The sequence below is a fragment of the Stenella coeruleoalba genome (assembly GCF_951394435.1).
Source record: "Stenella coeruleoalba genome assembly, chromosome: 11".
NCBI lineage: Eukaryota > Metazoa > Chordata > Mammalia > Artiodactyla > Delphinidae > Stenella > Stenella coeruleoalba.
This window is the reverse complement of record NC_137157.1, coordinates 92,756,826-92,773,629: the sequence shown is the minus strand read 5'-3', so window position 1 is coordinate 92,773,629 and position 16,804 is coordinate 92,756,826. Positions and strand designations below refer to the sequence as shown.

The 16,804-nt window shown below is 37.5% G+C and overlaps 1 protein-coding gene across 3 annotated transcripts in view; it reads right to left on the bottom strand.

Annotated features, from left to right (window-relative positions):
- The window catches only part of LRP6 (LDL receptor related protein 6), a 178,086-nt gene that overhangs the window by 70,259 nt on the left and 91,023 nt on the right, over positions 1 to 16,804 (bottom strand). For all 3 annotated transcript variants that reach the window (XM_079936851.1, XM_079936850.1, XM_079936852.1), the window contains 4 exons: positions 5,811 to 6,007; positions 3,933 to 4,064; positions 1,304 to 1,700; positions 68 to 239 (listed from right to left, as the gene is read on the bottom strand). In XM_079936851.1, the coding sequence (XP_079792977.1) occupies positions 68 to 239; positions 1,304 to 1,700; positions 3,933 to 4,064; positions 5,811 to 6,007 (898 nt within the window). The remainder of the gene's footprint in view (positions 1 to 67; positions 240 to 1,303; positions 1,701 to 3,932; positions 4,065 to 5,810; positions 6,008 to 16,804) is intronic.

Here is a 16,804-nt window from a genome sequence, read left to right as displayed (position 1 = left end):
ATCAAATTACCATTAATTCAAAAACGATTACAAAACTGGTTTCAAAATGAAAAAGCAAGAAACAAACCTCAATTTTGTCTGTTTTGGCATCTCCCCAGTATATTTTGCCTTCATCATAATCCAAGGCTAAACCATTTGGCCAACCAAGAGAAGTGTTAACCAACACTACTCGATCAGAACCATCCAGAGCTGCTCGCTCAATTTTCGGGATTTCTCCCCAGTCAGTCCAATACATGTACCTATAGAAGTACACAGAATATGAGCTAAAAACAGATAATAAACTGTAACTTTCAGATATCCTAAAGGTGAGATCCACCCCTCCTTTACACTGATCATCTGTTAACACCACAGAAGGAAAAAAACATAAGACAAACATACGAAGAGTAAGTTTAAGACATTTATAACAGCAGTGTGTAAGCTTGTAGAAAATTTTCAGAATGAAACAGTGTTTTCTAGAACTGATAATGCCTCCCAATAATGATACTCTATTTTCAGCTGTGTTTTTCAAAATATTTTGTGCTCCTTCCCAGGAACAGTCCTCTCTTTCTTGCTGGCTTGTCATCTCTGACACAAAAAGGTTAAACCACTAGTAATATTCAGATGGCAAACTGATTTCCCCAAATAACTAACTCCTCCTGTAGCACTACGTGATTCTTGAGGCTCCTGAGAATTTAAGGGGCTCGAAGGCATTGGTATGCACTGAGGTGTAATAATTTGTCATTATGTTCACCCTCAGGATGAATCTCATAGTAACAAACAACACTGGTGAGTATGTAGAAAGCTGTGTTTCCCTGGACCATCGTCAGGGTATTATAGCCAAAAAAAAAAAAAAAGACTAGGCATAAAGCTACATGGCCTGACCAAGTTTTGGAAATCAAATCATTTATACGCTTGGGGACATACAAAAAGTAAGATATATTCTTTACCAAGTCGTTCTGGAAGTACTGAAAATGAGATGAAATTAAATTTTCTAGGGGGGAAGAGAAAGAGCTCTGAAAACAACTTCTTTCCACAATTTTCATGGTCATGATGCAACCTCGGCAAAATCTACAGCCAACACCCAAAGTCAGCAAGCATGGACTTAATTTAGAAAGAAAAAATATTCAAAACATTCAAGGAAATAAACTAGCAATCCTTTAACTTGAGATTTTATTCCAATCACTATATTCTAAAAATGGACAGTTGTTAAAGAGCTATTTATTGGAAACCAGCATATACTTCACATTGTTTTTCTCAATGTTTCTAGGAACCTGTAAAAAACCAGAAACACCTGGCAAAATTTTCTATCAGCAGAGCCTCTTACCCAACCATGGGATCTAAAACAATAGCCCGGGGTTCCTCTAAGTCCTCTGAAATCAAGATCTTCCTCATGGTCCCGTTGAGCCTTGTCACTTCTATCCGATCAGTGCCAGTGTCTGTCCAATAGAGATTTCGGGCAACCCAATCAACAGCAATACCATCAGGATGGGCGATCTGAGCAGTGACCACAAACTGACTGCCAGATCCGTCTAAGAATGAGCGGCGTATGGCCCTCACTTCATCATCAGTCCAGTAGATATAGCCTTCCACAGGATCATAATCTATGGCAATGGCATGACGGATGTCTTCCAACTGTAGAACAATGTCTGTGAAATCTGGTGTATCCAAAGAAATTCGTCTCAAATCTGTCCTTCGGGCTAAAAGCAGTAATTCAGTGGCACCTAGAACAACAAAGTGAAAAAAATGAAGAAAAGACTTGAAACCCACAGGCAAAATTTAGTTACTCTAAATAAAGAATGCAGAACTTCTTCAGTAATTGAAAAGTAATGAGTATAAAAGGATACTAAGGGGCTTCCCTGGTGGCGCAGTGGTTGAGAGTCCGCCTGCCGATGCAGGGGACACGGGTTCCTGCCCCGGTCCGGGAAGATCCCACATGCCGCGGAGCGGCTGGGCCCATGAGCCATGGCCGCTGAGCCTGCGCGTCCGGAGCCTGTGCTCCGCAACGGGAGAGGCCACAACAGTGAGAGGCCCGCGTACCGCAAAAAAAAACCAAAAAAACAAAAAACCATAGTAAGCAGGTTGACATCTCAAAGAGCGAAAAAAGATTCCCAACCAAAGAAATGAGTCCGAAAGAAAATACTGATATTAAACTTCAAGCATTAATCTGGAATCATAGTAGAAAACACTGAGAAGAGGAGTGAAGAAGCTCTCAGCATCAGCTTTTTGACTCATGGATTAATTATAAATGAACTCTGTCTTGGAGAGAATACAGCCCTAAATGCCACAGCAGGCACCAACTAGGAGTAACTTTATCCAATTCACTGCCTCTGCTAACTACCAAAAGAAGCCAGCCCTAAACTCTGCAAACAAAGAAGTCATAGAGAGTGAAGCTGTCAATTTGGCAAGGTGATCAAAACAGAAGAGTTAACTTAAGGCTACTACATGCCAAATGTATATCTGAAATTCAAAACAGGAGTTAAACTCGTACATCTGCACTGCTATAGGGTGTAAACAGACCACTACCGCTAAAATAAATCCTCTGTTTTAAAGTCAGGCTACATTTTTAAACAAAAAGGCAACATTACAAAAACCTTTTGTTTTAAACTGAAACCAAATTATTGTCTGCCATGAAAACCGTCTGACAAGAGTCAGCCAGCTTCACCTTTGACTAGGAGGATAATTTATCAATGCCAAGTCATGACAAATATCCTGTACACCAACTCAATTCCATCCCTCTGACTCCCTGACCCCCTTGCCAGGAACTCTAACCCACTCCTAAATAAAGGCTTCTACTTCTCAGAGTTAGATAAAGAAGCCACTGCTAAATATAACAATTTTCTTACCAGGTCTTGCTGGTGGCTAGAGAACCAGATGGTGATCCATAGGGGTAAGAATGAAGAATAACATTCTCATTAAGAAGAAAAAGAGAAGAACTGGTGTTCTCCCAAACCAGAAGTCCCTTGAAATGTCCTAAATCAGAATACTTCTCCAATATGCCCTCTCTCTATAGGGAATTGAGAGTAAGGAGAAGAGGCAGTGTGGTGGTTAAGTATAGAAAAAGTTGCTTTAAACAGTACAATAAGGAATTCTTTTCTTCTTCTGAAGGCAATTCTCTGTTGTTAAAAGGCAATTAAAAACATCATTCAATCATTTTTTAGAAAATGTTTATCCCATGATAGTCTTTATAGTTAAAAGTTTAATAAACATCTTTTCCTTGCACTGAAGTTCTTTATTTACAAATGCTACCTACTGTTAAAAATGTATTCTTTATGAGAATACTCATTTCCACAAGAATCAATTGTGATCAATGACTATGAGATTTTTTAAATTTCATTTTATTTTTTTATTTATTTATGGCTGTGTTGGGTCTTCGTTGCTGTGCACGGGCTTTCTCTAGTTGCAGTGAGCAGGGGCTACTCTTCGTCGCAGTGCGCGGGCTTCTCATTGCAAGTGGCTTCTCTTGTTTCAGAGCACGGGTTCTAGGCGCACGGGCTTCAGTAGTTGTGGCTCGTGGGCTGCAGTAGTTGTGGCTCATGGGCTCTAGAGCACAGGCTCAGTAGTGGTTGCGCACGGCCTTAGTTGCTCCGCATCATGTGGGATCTTCCCGGGCCAGGGCTCAAACCTGTGTCCCCTGCACTGGCAGGCAGATTCTTAACCACTGCACCACCAGGGAAGCCCTGACTATGAGATTTGACAGAGAAAAGAAATGGCACCTAATTTTTTTTTCCAAAATAGCATGTTAAAAATTCAGTTAAATACTGAAGTAATTTATAATATTCGAGAGTTGCCATAAAACACAAAACACTCCTAGTATATAACCAATTGTGAAGACTGAGAGATTAAGTGACTAGTCTCCCAAAGCACTGTAGAGCTTATTACAGAGAAATAAAACAAATCATAAAGAATCCCAATTGCTATCTAAAATTCTTCCTTCTTGGAGACCAACTTCTTACCATCTTTGCAGGTTTTTCCATTCTCCAGGAGTTTAACCCCAGTTGGGCAAGCACACTGATAAAAAGGCTTGACTGGAGACATCAAACACAAGTGGGAACAACCACCATTATCAATTCCACATGGATTTGTAGCTGTCAAATATAAATCACAGTAATTAATACCAATGATTATGGATGACCTCCCCCACTCTAGATACACAAAGGTTAACAACCATAACATGAGCAACTCTGATAAACCAAATTATTACCAAATGTCATCCAGGTGCTTGACTACCAGACCATCTGCAAGGAAGGGAATTAATCAGTGAGAATTTACTTAGCATTTTGTATCCAAAGAGGAATATACAAGAAATAAAGCAGGATGTCCCTGCCCTAAAGAGCTTGCAATCTGGCCAGTATGACAAAATTAATGAACAATAATACTGGAAAACAATACAAAACAATGAAACTGCTATCTTGCACATTTAGACTGTAAAGTCAGTATAGAGTCAAATGGGAAGTAAATCACTAAGGAAAGATACAGGACATGACTGAAGTCTTGAAAGGTAGGAAGAACACACAGGGGGACATTCAAGTGTGGTAAAACCACATGAATGAAGGCTTGGAGGCTGTACACTGGGTGAGATAATAAAGTGAACAGTGTAACGGAAGATTAAGGTTTGACTAATAGGAACTAAAGCTGAATGAGCACAGGGAGGGGAAAGCCTGTGGTGGAGGCACTGAGAGACAAGAAAAGCCACACTTTGGAAAGATTTACATGGAAAAGATAAACAAAATGGACTTAAAAGGGAAAACTGAGAAGCAGAGATTAATTAGAAAATGTGAAGAAACTATATATAGAAAGGGATGGATTTAAATAATACTCACAGAAAAAAAATCAAAAGATGGAGATCAACAAAATATGAAAGATAAAAGAAAGCAATATCACACATAACTGCAAATTCGCAAACTAGTAAAACATAAAGGATCAACAGTGTCATTAAAAAAACAAGAACAAAGAAATTCTTTCCTGAGGGCCAACACTGAAATAAAAAATTCACGCAAGTGACTAAACATTTTCTTTTCTACAAAAGAGTAACACAAACATTTTAAAACATTTTTATGGACTCATGATCACCAGATTCCAATATGACACATTCAGTATTTGACTTATCTCCCCCTAAATGGAAGGAACTAATACAAAGCAATGCATAATCCAAACCCCCTGCATTTTTGGCTACAGAATACAATCTGAAATACACTCAGACACATGCCAGACATTTATTTACACACCAGTGCCAAACACTTAACATTCTCATATTCTTTAAACCTAATTCTAGTCCTCTCTTAACAAGAAATTGTTGTCAGCAGTCACAGCCCAAGTCATTATAAAGGATGGCCAGAAACAGAAGCAAAACTAAGAAAAAAAGGTGGGGGGATGTGCACAGAAAAGGTATAAGCAAGTATTTTATTTAAGTAACCTGAGGTACTTAAATTAACCAGTTAGATTAATAGAGGTTTCCATTCAAGAAAAGTGCTCATTTTTAAACATACAATGAACAAAATCACTCATTAGAGAGAAATAATATGAATAAGAAATGCATTTGTGCACAATCTTAACATATGAGCTATCTCAATTTCTTATTTTATTTCTCTCTTCTTTACCTTCATACCCCCAGACTCAAACAAAGGGCTGAGGTGGTCTGTAGTGACAGATATCAAGTTACAAATGGTTTACGCTGTTGTCTACCCTGAATTATATTTTGACATTTTCCCTGTTTTTTATTTCTTCCCACTACCTTTGGATATATCCTCCCTCCTCTTGCCCCTCACTAAAGCCAGGCATCAGAGTGCTACAAAGCTATTCCAACCTGCAATTTAAAAATCAAGATCACTTACCATTTGGCTGCCTCTGCTGGCTGAAGGCATGTATATCCATGGGAGAAAAGATGTTAGAATGGATTTCACGCAGACCCTCGCCAGTGTACTTGTTGCAAGCCAAAATGGAGTGTGTATTCCAGTCAGTCCAGTACAATGTGTCCTCAAATAACGTCAAGGCAAAAGGATGTGGAAGGGAACCTTTAACCACCGCCTGCCTATTAAACACAAAGAGAAAAACTCAAACGTTTCTAAATTTTCTTCTTTAATCGAAACGTCACCTCTCCCATTAAAATGGTCTTGCCGTCCACACTAACACATACAAATTCTGGATAACACATATGTTAAGGTCAAATACACCTATGAAAAATAAGACAAGGAGTAAATTCAAACGTATTTGAAATCATGGTGCCCGAAATCCTCAACCAAGCACGTCAGAATGGTTCCTAACTTGGCGGCAGGCTCCGGGTGCACTACAAGCTAGCAGACGAAGTGAAGGCCCAAGTAACAGCACTGCTGTCAGCTCCCATCTCCGCACTCACACCTTCCATCCTTCCACATAATTCATGCCATTGGAAAGAGAAAGGCTGGCAAAAAGAAAAATCCCAGGGTTTAGAGTTGGCCGTGGGAAGTAGTTTTAAATCAGCAATAGGTTTTTCCCTTCTTGATGCGGAAGAACAAAGAATCTGAGCCTATTTCTTCCATCACTTCTTATGGCTTTGGTAACTGAAAAGTAAAAACATACACATGAGGCTAAAAAGTCATTCTGGTAGAGCTCTCTCTCTGCAGACTCCAGTCTCGCTCCAGCAAATGATCACCTCAGTTGGCTTTCTGCTATATGGTTACTTAATCTCCACAAGCCAGGTAGCAAAAAGGAAGCCCAACCACCGCAGAATGTGTTCAAGAGACAAAGCAGATCCCCAAATTTCACAAGCAATCCTAACTATATGGAAGGAGAGGTAGAGAGCCTGATTAGTACTGAAGGCACAGAACTTTGCAGAATGTCATGGAGAGTTATGTAATTAGTAAATAATATAATTCTTGAATAATGAACAAACTGTGTTTGAGCCACAATAGCAGTCAAGAAAATAAATGCTTTGATATTTTCATAATATCAAATCTAATATTTTCATAAATCGCTCAGCTAGGAGAGAAAGAGGAAAATGTAAGCAACTAAAAAGAAATAAAGGATAACACATTGACAGAAAATCCAATTTTTAGGTCCCTGAGGTTATCTGATATCTAACACCTAACAGATCACAGGTATACTAAATTAAATTTAAGAGCAGTAAGATAATTTTCATCTAAGCAGAATTAGCATCTGTTATTGTACATGGAATGGTCTTAGCCTAAGATGTTTTAAATCTGAGCCAGATTTTTAAATAACTGTATACAAGATGAGCAGGACTAGTTTATCAAACTTTCTATTTTAAAACCTCACGCCTAGGCCAGCCTACATCACCACAACTTTCTCCTCTCTTTTTTAATTCTCGCTTCCCTAGCAGATTACTTTCCCTCTCATTTCCCAATTAGAACAGTCACAATGACTACTTCTGAAGTGGTTTCTTCCACTTTTTGAATGAACAGCTTTATTAAGTTTACTAAAATGACTATGCTATTACAGGAGTGATACCATAGTTTAAGTTCAAATTTAAATAGGCCTGCATATTTCACACTGACGTTTTCCAAAATTCATTATGATAAGACATAGAGTTCTGAGAAGCTGTCAAGAAAGTCAAGTAACATGACTGAGAAATAATAGTAAAGACGAAATTACTTAGGTTTTCATTAACCATCTTAAAGAATCACAAATTATATTACCAGATCTTTGAAAAACTCTAGGGAGAAAAAAGTCTTCTAAGTCCTTTGTATATTATTAAATAAAAAGTTAAAATTCACTCTAATGAATTTAACACAGCAGAATAAACAGATAGGAAAAACAGAACCCCTCCCTAAAAGATTTACTCATTTTACATATTGACTGAAAGCATTTATATACTGAAAAGAAATGAGACAGAGCCGAGTTCAAATGTCCCCCTGTACTTACACTACTTATTTCCACAAGCTTTGTTTTCCTCATCTGTTATTGGAAGATAATAACCTAACCACACTGAGTTACTGTGAAGACTAAATGATAACATATGCAAAAGCATTTAAGCGTTATGATTGGTACTTAATAAACATTTCATAAATGACTCCTCAATTTTAGGATGTATGTTTTCAATATTTTAATATTTCTGACATAGGGATAATATTTTACAGCTGAAGTGAACATTTCATGTGCTGGTTTGTAAGTCAAAATAAAAAGCTCTTAAAATCAATAGCTTATCAGAATCAAGTAAATACTAGACTCTGGCTTATTTATATTAACAGGATCTCACACAACACAATATGACAATATGTACAAAATTAGGTGGACTTATTAGACACTCAGTGAACGCCTGATAAAATTAAATATCTTAAATGAAATATGTAATTAACAGAACTGTACAAAAAGCAGAGCTAAGAAGGCTATCACCCATTCTTGTCATATTCTTTGGTGACTTACCGATTTGTCCAGCCAATGGTGACTTGCTCTGAAACTGCAGACAAGTGAACACAGTCTTCACCTTTCTTCCCTCTGGTTGGGATTACCCCCCCGGAAACTCGAGTTACTTCAAGGAGGAGTTGATCACGGATACTGAGAACAAATGTGGCTGGCAAGGTCAAAGCCCAGTCCTTCAGTAGTATGCCACAACCAAAACAGGACTTGAAAAATTGATCTCTTCTACAGAGACCAAAGGAGAGAAACCGAGACCCCTACTGATGCTTTGCTTTAGTGCTGGCAACCTCTGAGCATCATCTCCTCCCTCTGTCTGTCATTTCCTGAGGGCTCACTCTCACCAGTACCGCCAAGTACAGGAGTGCACTCACCACCTCTCTCAGATTCCACGCCTGGCAGGTGCCTCTTTCAAATTCTGCACCAACCAGACTTATCCTTTATAAAACACCTGTACACTTGTATTCACTTTCTGTTTCTGAACCTCTTCCCAGAAAGTCGTCCTCTGCCCCCAACTGAGAACTCCCCACCTGTGTGGGTAATAAATCTACTTAGTCACACCAAAGCACTACTGTCATGAATTCTGACATCTGAACCTAACCTTGGAAGAGAGCTTCTCCACATCACAGTGAGGTTTTAATAACACCTAAAAAGATGACAACAGTGGTAGTGGTACAGTGTTTGAAAAATCTCTACAAGTCTTCCACATGAAAACAGAACAACTAGGTAGCAAAACCAAAAAACCCTTGGACAACATTTACAACAAATCTAGATGAAACAAAGCTAGATGAGAAGGTACTACCACAAAACCCAAGACACAAAAAGGAAAACTACCAACAGCCATAAGATCTCATTGGCATCAGCACTTCTGCAGGAGGAATAGGAAGGAAAAAATAGGGCATTCAGCAGATCCAGGAACAGGAGAACACACAAAATAGACAGCAATGGAAAGACAGGGAAACCAAACTGCCGAGGACTGGTTCTGTCCACTCAGAGAATGCAAAGAGTGGATGGTTGGTACTGAAGGGACTGGTGCACTTTAACCTCCAGTGAACTCTCCAACTGACCCAACAGAGCTCCCTTACAGACAAAGGCCCATACTGACCATACATTACTGGGAGTACAATGAAAGTGAGGATTATAGTACAAGAGAGGTAATGGAAAACTAAGGTACAGAAAAAAGTGGAAGAAGGAAACAGAGCCAGGAAATCTCAGAAAGCAAGCTGCCAATTTTTTAAACACACACACGCTCGAGTAACTTCTGTGAAGTTACAAAAGTTATGATAAAAAACTCTGCCTTCTTCAACAAGTTCCAGAAAAACAATTTCAGGTGAAAATTTAAAAGTAAATTAAGATCAAGTCCATTAAAAAAGTTAATATTAAAAACAAAAAAAAAGAATAAAGAAAATAACATCCCTAAAGATAATAAAATATGCGAGAAAAGTATGGCCCTAAAACAAATAGTTTACAGCCTATTGCAAAATAACCTGAAATGCTTTAAAATCATATATTAGCTGTAAAAGAATAACACAAATTACAATTTAAAACCTCAAAACTGAGGCGACAGAACTAACGAAAGAATTAGAAGTGTAAGAATAAGTCACTTAAGAAATGAATTATCAACTAGAAATAATACAAACACAGGAGTGAATAAACATAACAGATAAGGAAACAGAAACAGCCAGTGAAAAGAAGGAATTTTTTTTTTCATGATTTTTTCCCGTTTTATTAAGAAATAATTGACATATATCACAGTACAATGTACAGAATGATGGTGTGAGTTAGACATATTGTGAAAAGATTACCACATAAATTCAGCTAACACCCATCATCTCATACAGATATAACAGAAAGAAAAGAAAAATAATTTCTCCATGGGATGAGAACTCTTAGGATTAACTCTCCTATAACTTTTCTATGTATCATCCAGCAGCGTTAACTACAGTCATCATGTTGTACATTACATCCCTAAGGAGGAATTTCTGAAGATCAAAAAGAAACAGAAAAATAGATTTTTTAAAAATAAAGATTTGAAGCACGAAGGACAGGGAAGAGAACAGAACTAATCTGGAGCAAAGAAATGACATCAAATAGTAACTCAAACCCTCAGGAAGAATTACAGGGTACCTGAAATGGCATATATGTAGGTTAATACAAAAGACCCTATGAATAATGTTTTCTCTTTTTCTCCTTTAACCTTTTAAAAACACCTAAGATTGTATAACGTGGTAATTATAACATTCCATTGGTTATAATAGAAATGTAATATAAATGACACTAATAGTACAAAGGAGGGGAGAGGGAATGGAGATACACTAGACTAAGATTTCTATAATTTACAGGAATTAACTTAGTATTTTACCATAATACAGATTTTGACAAAAGGAATATTGCAATCCCTAGAATAATCACTAAGAATATTTTATTCTCCAAAACACTGTTTAAAAACATAAAAGGAATTAAAACGATACACTAAAAAATATCTACTTAATACAAAAGAAGGCAGAAGAACCAAAGGAACAAAAAAAGACAGACATGAAAAATAAAATAAAAATGTCAGCTGTAAACTCAACCATATTATTAACAACATTAAATGTAAATAGATTAAGCACCCCAATTAAAAGACAAAAGGTTGAACACCTTAAATATATAGTTTTTCTTTGTAAAAAGAAACCATATATATATGGCAAAGGTTGTGAGACCGGGTAAAACAAAACAAGACTCAACTGTAGGCTGTCTACAAGAGACACCTTTTATATCCAAAGATCCAAATTCGTTGAAACTGAAAGGTTACAGCAAACAGTAACCATAAGAGAGATGCAGTGGTCTATCAGACAAAATACATTTTAACACAAAAAAGTATTACTAAAGATAAAGCAGCACATTTTATAATGACAAAAAGTCAAATCATGAGGAAGATGTAACAGTTATAAACATACACAAATAAAAACAGAGCCCCAAACAAATGAAGCAAAACCTGACAGAACTGAAGGAAGAAACAGACAATTCAACAATAACAGTCTGAGATCTCAAAATCCTATTCTCATTAAAAGGTAGGACAACTAAACAGGAAATCATAAAGGATATGGAAATTCGAACATTAGGACAAGTATCAATTAATTTTAAAGACTGAAGTCATACAAGGTGTATTCTCTGAGCACACTGAATATCAAGAACAGAAAAATTCGGGAAATCCACAGTGAGAATTTTCTCATAGTTAAATTTTTCTAAATCCTCCCTCAATGTCTTCTAAGTAAGCAATGGGTCAAAGAAGAAATCCCACTAAATTAAAAAAATATATTTTGAGCTAAAAGAAAATGAAAATACAACATATAAAAATGTGTGGGATGTCACCAGCCAGAGCAGTGCTTAGGGTAAATTCTATAAATTTATCCCTAAATGCCTGCATTAGAAAAGAAGATAGGGACTTCCCTGGTGGTCCAGTGGTTAAGAATCTGTCTTGCAATGCAGGGACGCCGGTTCTATCCCTGGTCAGGGAACTAAGATCCCACATGCAGCGGGGAAACTAAGCCCGTGTACCACAACTAGAGTGAAGCCCACCGCAACGAAGTGAAGAGTCCACACACCACAATGAAAGACCTGCGTGCCGCAACTAAGACCTGACACAGCAAATAAATAAATAAATATTAAAGAAAAACAGAAGAAAAAGACAGACTTCAAATCTATAATCTAAGCTTCAACCTTAAGAAACGGGGGTGGGGGGGGGGTGCAAACTAAATCCAAAGCAAGAAAATTTTAAAATATTAGGGTGGAAATCAAATGAAATATAAAACAGAAAAAAACAATACAGAAAAAAATAAATAAAACCAAATGTGGGTTCTATTAAAAGATCGACAAAGTTGACAAGCCTTGCACTAGACTGAAAAAAAAAAAGAAATTGGGAAATTTGTGAATAAAATTATGAATAAAAGAGGGACATCACTACTGACCTTAGAAATTAAAAGGATTATAAAGATACCATGATTATGCCAACAAAATGGAAAACTTAGATGAAATGGAAACATTCCTAGAAACAAATTACCAAAACTCACTCAAGGAGAAATTAAATGTAAAGACCTAGAACAATTAAAGAAATTGACTTAGGGCTTCCCTGGTGGCGCAGTGATTGAGAGTCCACCTGCCGATGCAGGGGACACGGGTTCGTGCCCCGGTCCGGGAAGATCCCACATGCCGCGGAGCGGCTGGGCCCGTGAGCCATGGCCACTGAGCCTGCGCGTCCGGAGCCTGTGCTCCGCAATGGGAGAGGCCACAACAGTTAGAGGCCCACATACCGCAAGAAAAAAAAAAAAAAAAAGAAATTGACTTAATAATTTAAAATCTTTCCATAAAGAAATCCCCAGGCCCAGAGAGCTTCATTAATGACTCCTATTAAATATTTGCAGAAGAGGGCTTCCCTGGTGGCACAGTGGTTGAGAGTCCACCTGCCAATGCAGGGGACACGGGTTCGTGCCCCAGGCCGGGAAGATCCCACATGCCGCAGAGCAGCTAGGCCCGTGAGCCATGGCCTCTGAGCCTGTGCATCCAGAGCCTGTGCTCCGCAACGGGAGAGGCCACAACAGTGAGAGGCCCGCGTACCACAAAAAAAAAAAAATTTGCAGAAGAAATAATATCAATCCATCACATACTCTTCCAGAAAACAGAGGAAGAGGGAACACTTCCCAACTCATTCTATGAGGCTCGTATTACACTGATACGAACCAGCCAGACAGCACAAGGAAAATAAACTACAGACCAATTTCTCATGAATAAACACATAAAAATCCTCAACAGAATATTAGCAAACTGAATCTAGAGACATCTAAAAAGGATTCTACGACTTCCCTGGTGGCACAGTGGTTAAGAATCCACCTGCCAATGCAGGGGACACAGGTTCAAGCCCCAGTCCAGGAAGATCCCACATGCTGTGGAGCAACTAAGCCTGTGAGCCACAACTACTGAGCCTGCGCTCTAGAGCCCGCAAGCCACAACTACTGAGCCCACATGCCACAACTACTGAAGCCCGCAGGCCTAGAGCCCATGCTCCGCAACAAGAGAAGCCACCGCAATGAGAAGCCTGCGCACGGCAGTGAAGAGTAGCCTCCGCTCGCCACAACTGGAGAAAGCCCACGTGCAGCAACAAAGACCCAATGCAGCCAAAAATAAATTTTTTAAATATTATTTTTTAAAAAAGAAATAAATAAAAAGGATTCTAAAACATGACCAAGTGAGATTTATTCCAAGAATGCAAGATTGGTTAAACAACTGAAAACCAATTAATGAAATTCACCATGTGTATAAAAAACAAAACCCCATGATCATCTCAACAGATGCAGAAAAAGTACTGGACAAAATCCAATACGCAATCATGGTAAAAACTGAAGATACTAGGAATAGATGAGAACTTCCTAAACCTGATTAAAAGGTCTCTACAGAAAACCTATAGCTAAGATCCTGCTCAATGGCAAAAAAAGAAAAAAAAAATTTTAATGATTTCCCCCCATAGATCACAAACAAGGCAAGGATGTCTTCTATTCAGCCTAAGACCTAGTGAGTACTACCAAGTAAGAATAAAAGGCATCCAGATGGGAAAGGAAGAAGTAAAACTGTCATTATTCACAGATGACACAATTCTGTATGCAGAGAATACAAAAGAATTTAAAAGAAAAAAGCCTCACAGATGTAATTAATTCAACAAGGTTGCAGGATACAAGATCAATATACAGAAATAAATTGATTTCTATAGACTACCGATGAAAAATACAAAAAGTGATACAATTAACTAATATTTAACAAGGGAACCAAGAATATCCAATGGATAAAAGACAATTTCTTTAATAAATGGTGCTGAGAAAACAGAAAAATTGAAATTAAATAATTCATTCACAACACCATAAAAAACCCCAAATACTTGGAAATAAATTAATAAAAAAGTGTAAGACATCACACACAAAATGGATCATAGATCTCAATCTTAGGAATTAAAACAATAGAACTCTTAGAAGAAAACACAAGTGTCAATCTTTGTGACTTTGGGTTAGGCACAAGATTTCTTACTACATCAAAAACACCTTTAACAAAAGAAAAAACTAATAGTTTGAACTTTATTTCTAAATAATATATCCAATGAAGAACTTGTATCTAGAATACATAAAATTCTTACAATTCAATAATAAAATAACCCAATTTAAAAATGGGCAATTAACTTGAATAGTGCCTTAAACATCTGAGCCTCATGTGAAGGAAGACTGAGCTACACTGTATTCAAGAGGATTACAGGCAGGACAGACTGAAGTAAAGTTAATAATGTATCTGGAGTAGAGGCAAAGGAGAAGCATGAAGGGACCTAAACCATGTCGGCAAAATCTGGTATTTACTTTTTCCAAAGTAATTATTTTCTCCTGATAATATAAAGAATACACATATGTTGACTATAAAAAATGTGGAAATAGAAAGTATATCTTTCTAGTCCTTTATTATGTGCATATGTACAATATGTACATGTATATACACAAATACAAGCAATTTCCAATGATCAAGGAATGGAAAACCTGGTTTCTTTTATAAATAGTTAAGGTACAGCATGAAACCAACTAAGACATAACAGGAAACCAACTAACCAATGGAATTTAGAATGAAGAATTTGGTAAAAATTCATTAGTTCTAAATAGTAGCCCCCAACAGGACGAAGGAAAACAGCTGAGCCAAACCAAGAAACAATTGAGGCGCCTGCACCAAACCAGGAATAAAGAGCATTTACCACCAATAATTACTGAGCTTCTTCACTGGGTATATATGCAGCAGGTCCCAAGGTCCTTGTTGCATCTTAATAACTGTTAATAGGCCCTGAGAAAAAATGGTTAATTTATGTATTTTGAAAGACTCCAACTCATCCTCTCATCTTGTTTAAACAATATCTGACTGTTTTTTTTTTTTTTTTGCGGTACGTGGGCCTCTCACTGCTGTGGCCTCTCCCGTTGCGGAGCACAGGCTCCGGGCGTGCAGGCTCAGCGGCCATGGCTCACGGGCCCAGCCGCTCCACTGCATGTGGGATCTTCCCGGACCGGGGCAGGAACCTGTGTCCCCTGCATCGGCAGGCGGACTCTCAACCACTGCGCCACCAGGGAAGCCCCTGATTCTATTTTTTTTACAAAAGTGGATTTTTGTAAATGCACAGCATTTACTGCATCATAATGACCCATCTTCATTTCACAATGTGAAGGTTTTCAACATATTATTAAATATTGCTTTCACGTTAATTTTAAAGGCTATATAACATTGCACTGAATGGCTGTGCTATAATTTAAAAACCCATATTGCCAACATTCAACATTATATATTAAATAAGGTGTCTTTAAACATAAACATATATTTTAGAAATTATGTAATGATCAGTTGACGAAAATTTTTTGACAACAGTCTAGCAGGAAACTAATTCTGTATTTCTCCTTAGAGCAACGGTTCAGGGCTCACTATATTTCCATGTTCACAACAACTTTATAAAATTAACTACCATGAATCATGAGAATCCACTATAATTAATACTATGGAAAATATTCACTCTCACTAGTAAAGAAAAAACGCAAATACAAATAAAATATATTTTTAAATTTCAAAAAGGATGAAATTATCTTTTCTTAGCTAAACTTAACGTAAAAAAAATGGTAGATTAGATATGCAGAAATATACTCTGTGTGACAGTGGAAATTAGTAAAATCATTCCATTATAAAAAAAAAAAAGACGGCCTTAAAACTCTGCACCTTGACATACAAATCCTACTTCTTGTAATGAATTCTAAAGATGTAATAAAAGATGCAGATTCATTTAGGTTCCTCTTTATTCCATCAGTATTTATACAAGTAAAAAAATTACAACTTAAATATTTCACAATAAGGAAGTGTATAAAAAATATTGTTTAACATTCAGATTATTTCTTCCATTTATATTTAATAGCATAACTGTTTGACCTTACTCTTTTCTTATAACTTCCATTTTTTACTTTTCCTTATACTCCACCTCTCCATTTTTTCATGGACTTTTCCTACTACACTGGATTTATATGCTTTTTAAAATGCCTCTAGGGATCTGGAGGCTATACAAACTGTTTTATTCAATTTTATTATCTTTATGTTTTAAAATCATATGTGATCCTACTTTAGACAATAAACTTCAAGAGTAAGACAGTATTTACTGACACTCCCATGTGTAAGGTAAGAAGTTAACATGCTCTTCTTCCTCATCAAACCATCCCACTACCATCTCTCTCTCTTTTTTTTAATACATTTATTTACTTATTTTTGGCGCATTCGGTCTTCGTTGCTGTGCGCAGGCTTTCTCTAGTTGCAGCGAGCAGGGCTACTCTTCATTGCGGTGCGCGGGCTTCTCACTGCAGTGGCTCCCCTTGTTGCAGAGCATGGGCTCTAGGCACACGGGCTTCAGTAGTTGTGGCTCTTGGGCTCTAGAGCGCAGGCTCAGTAG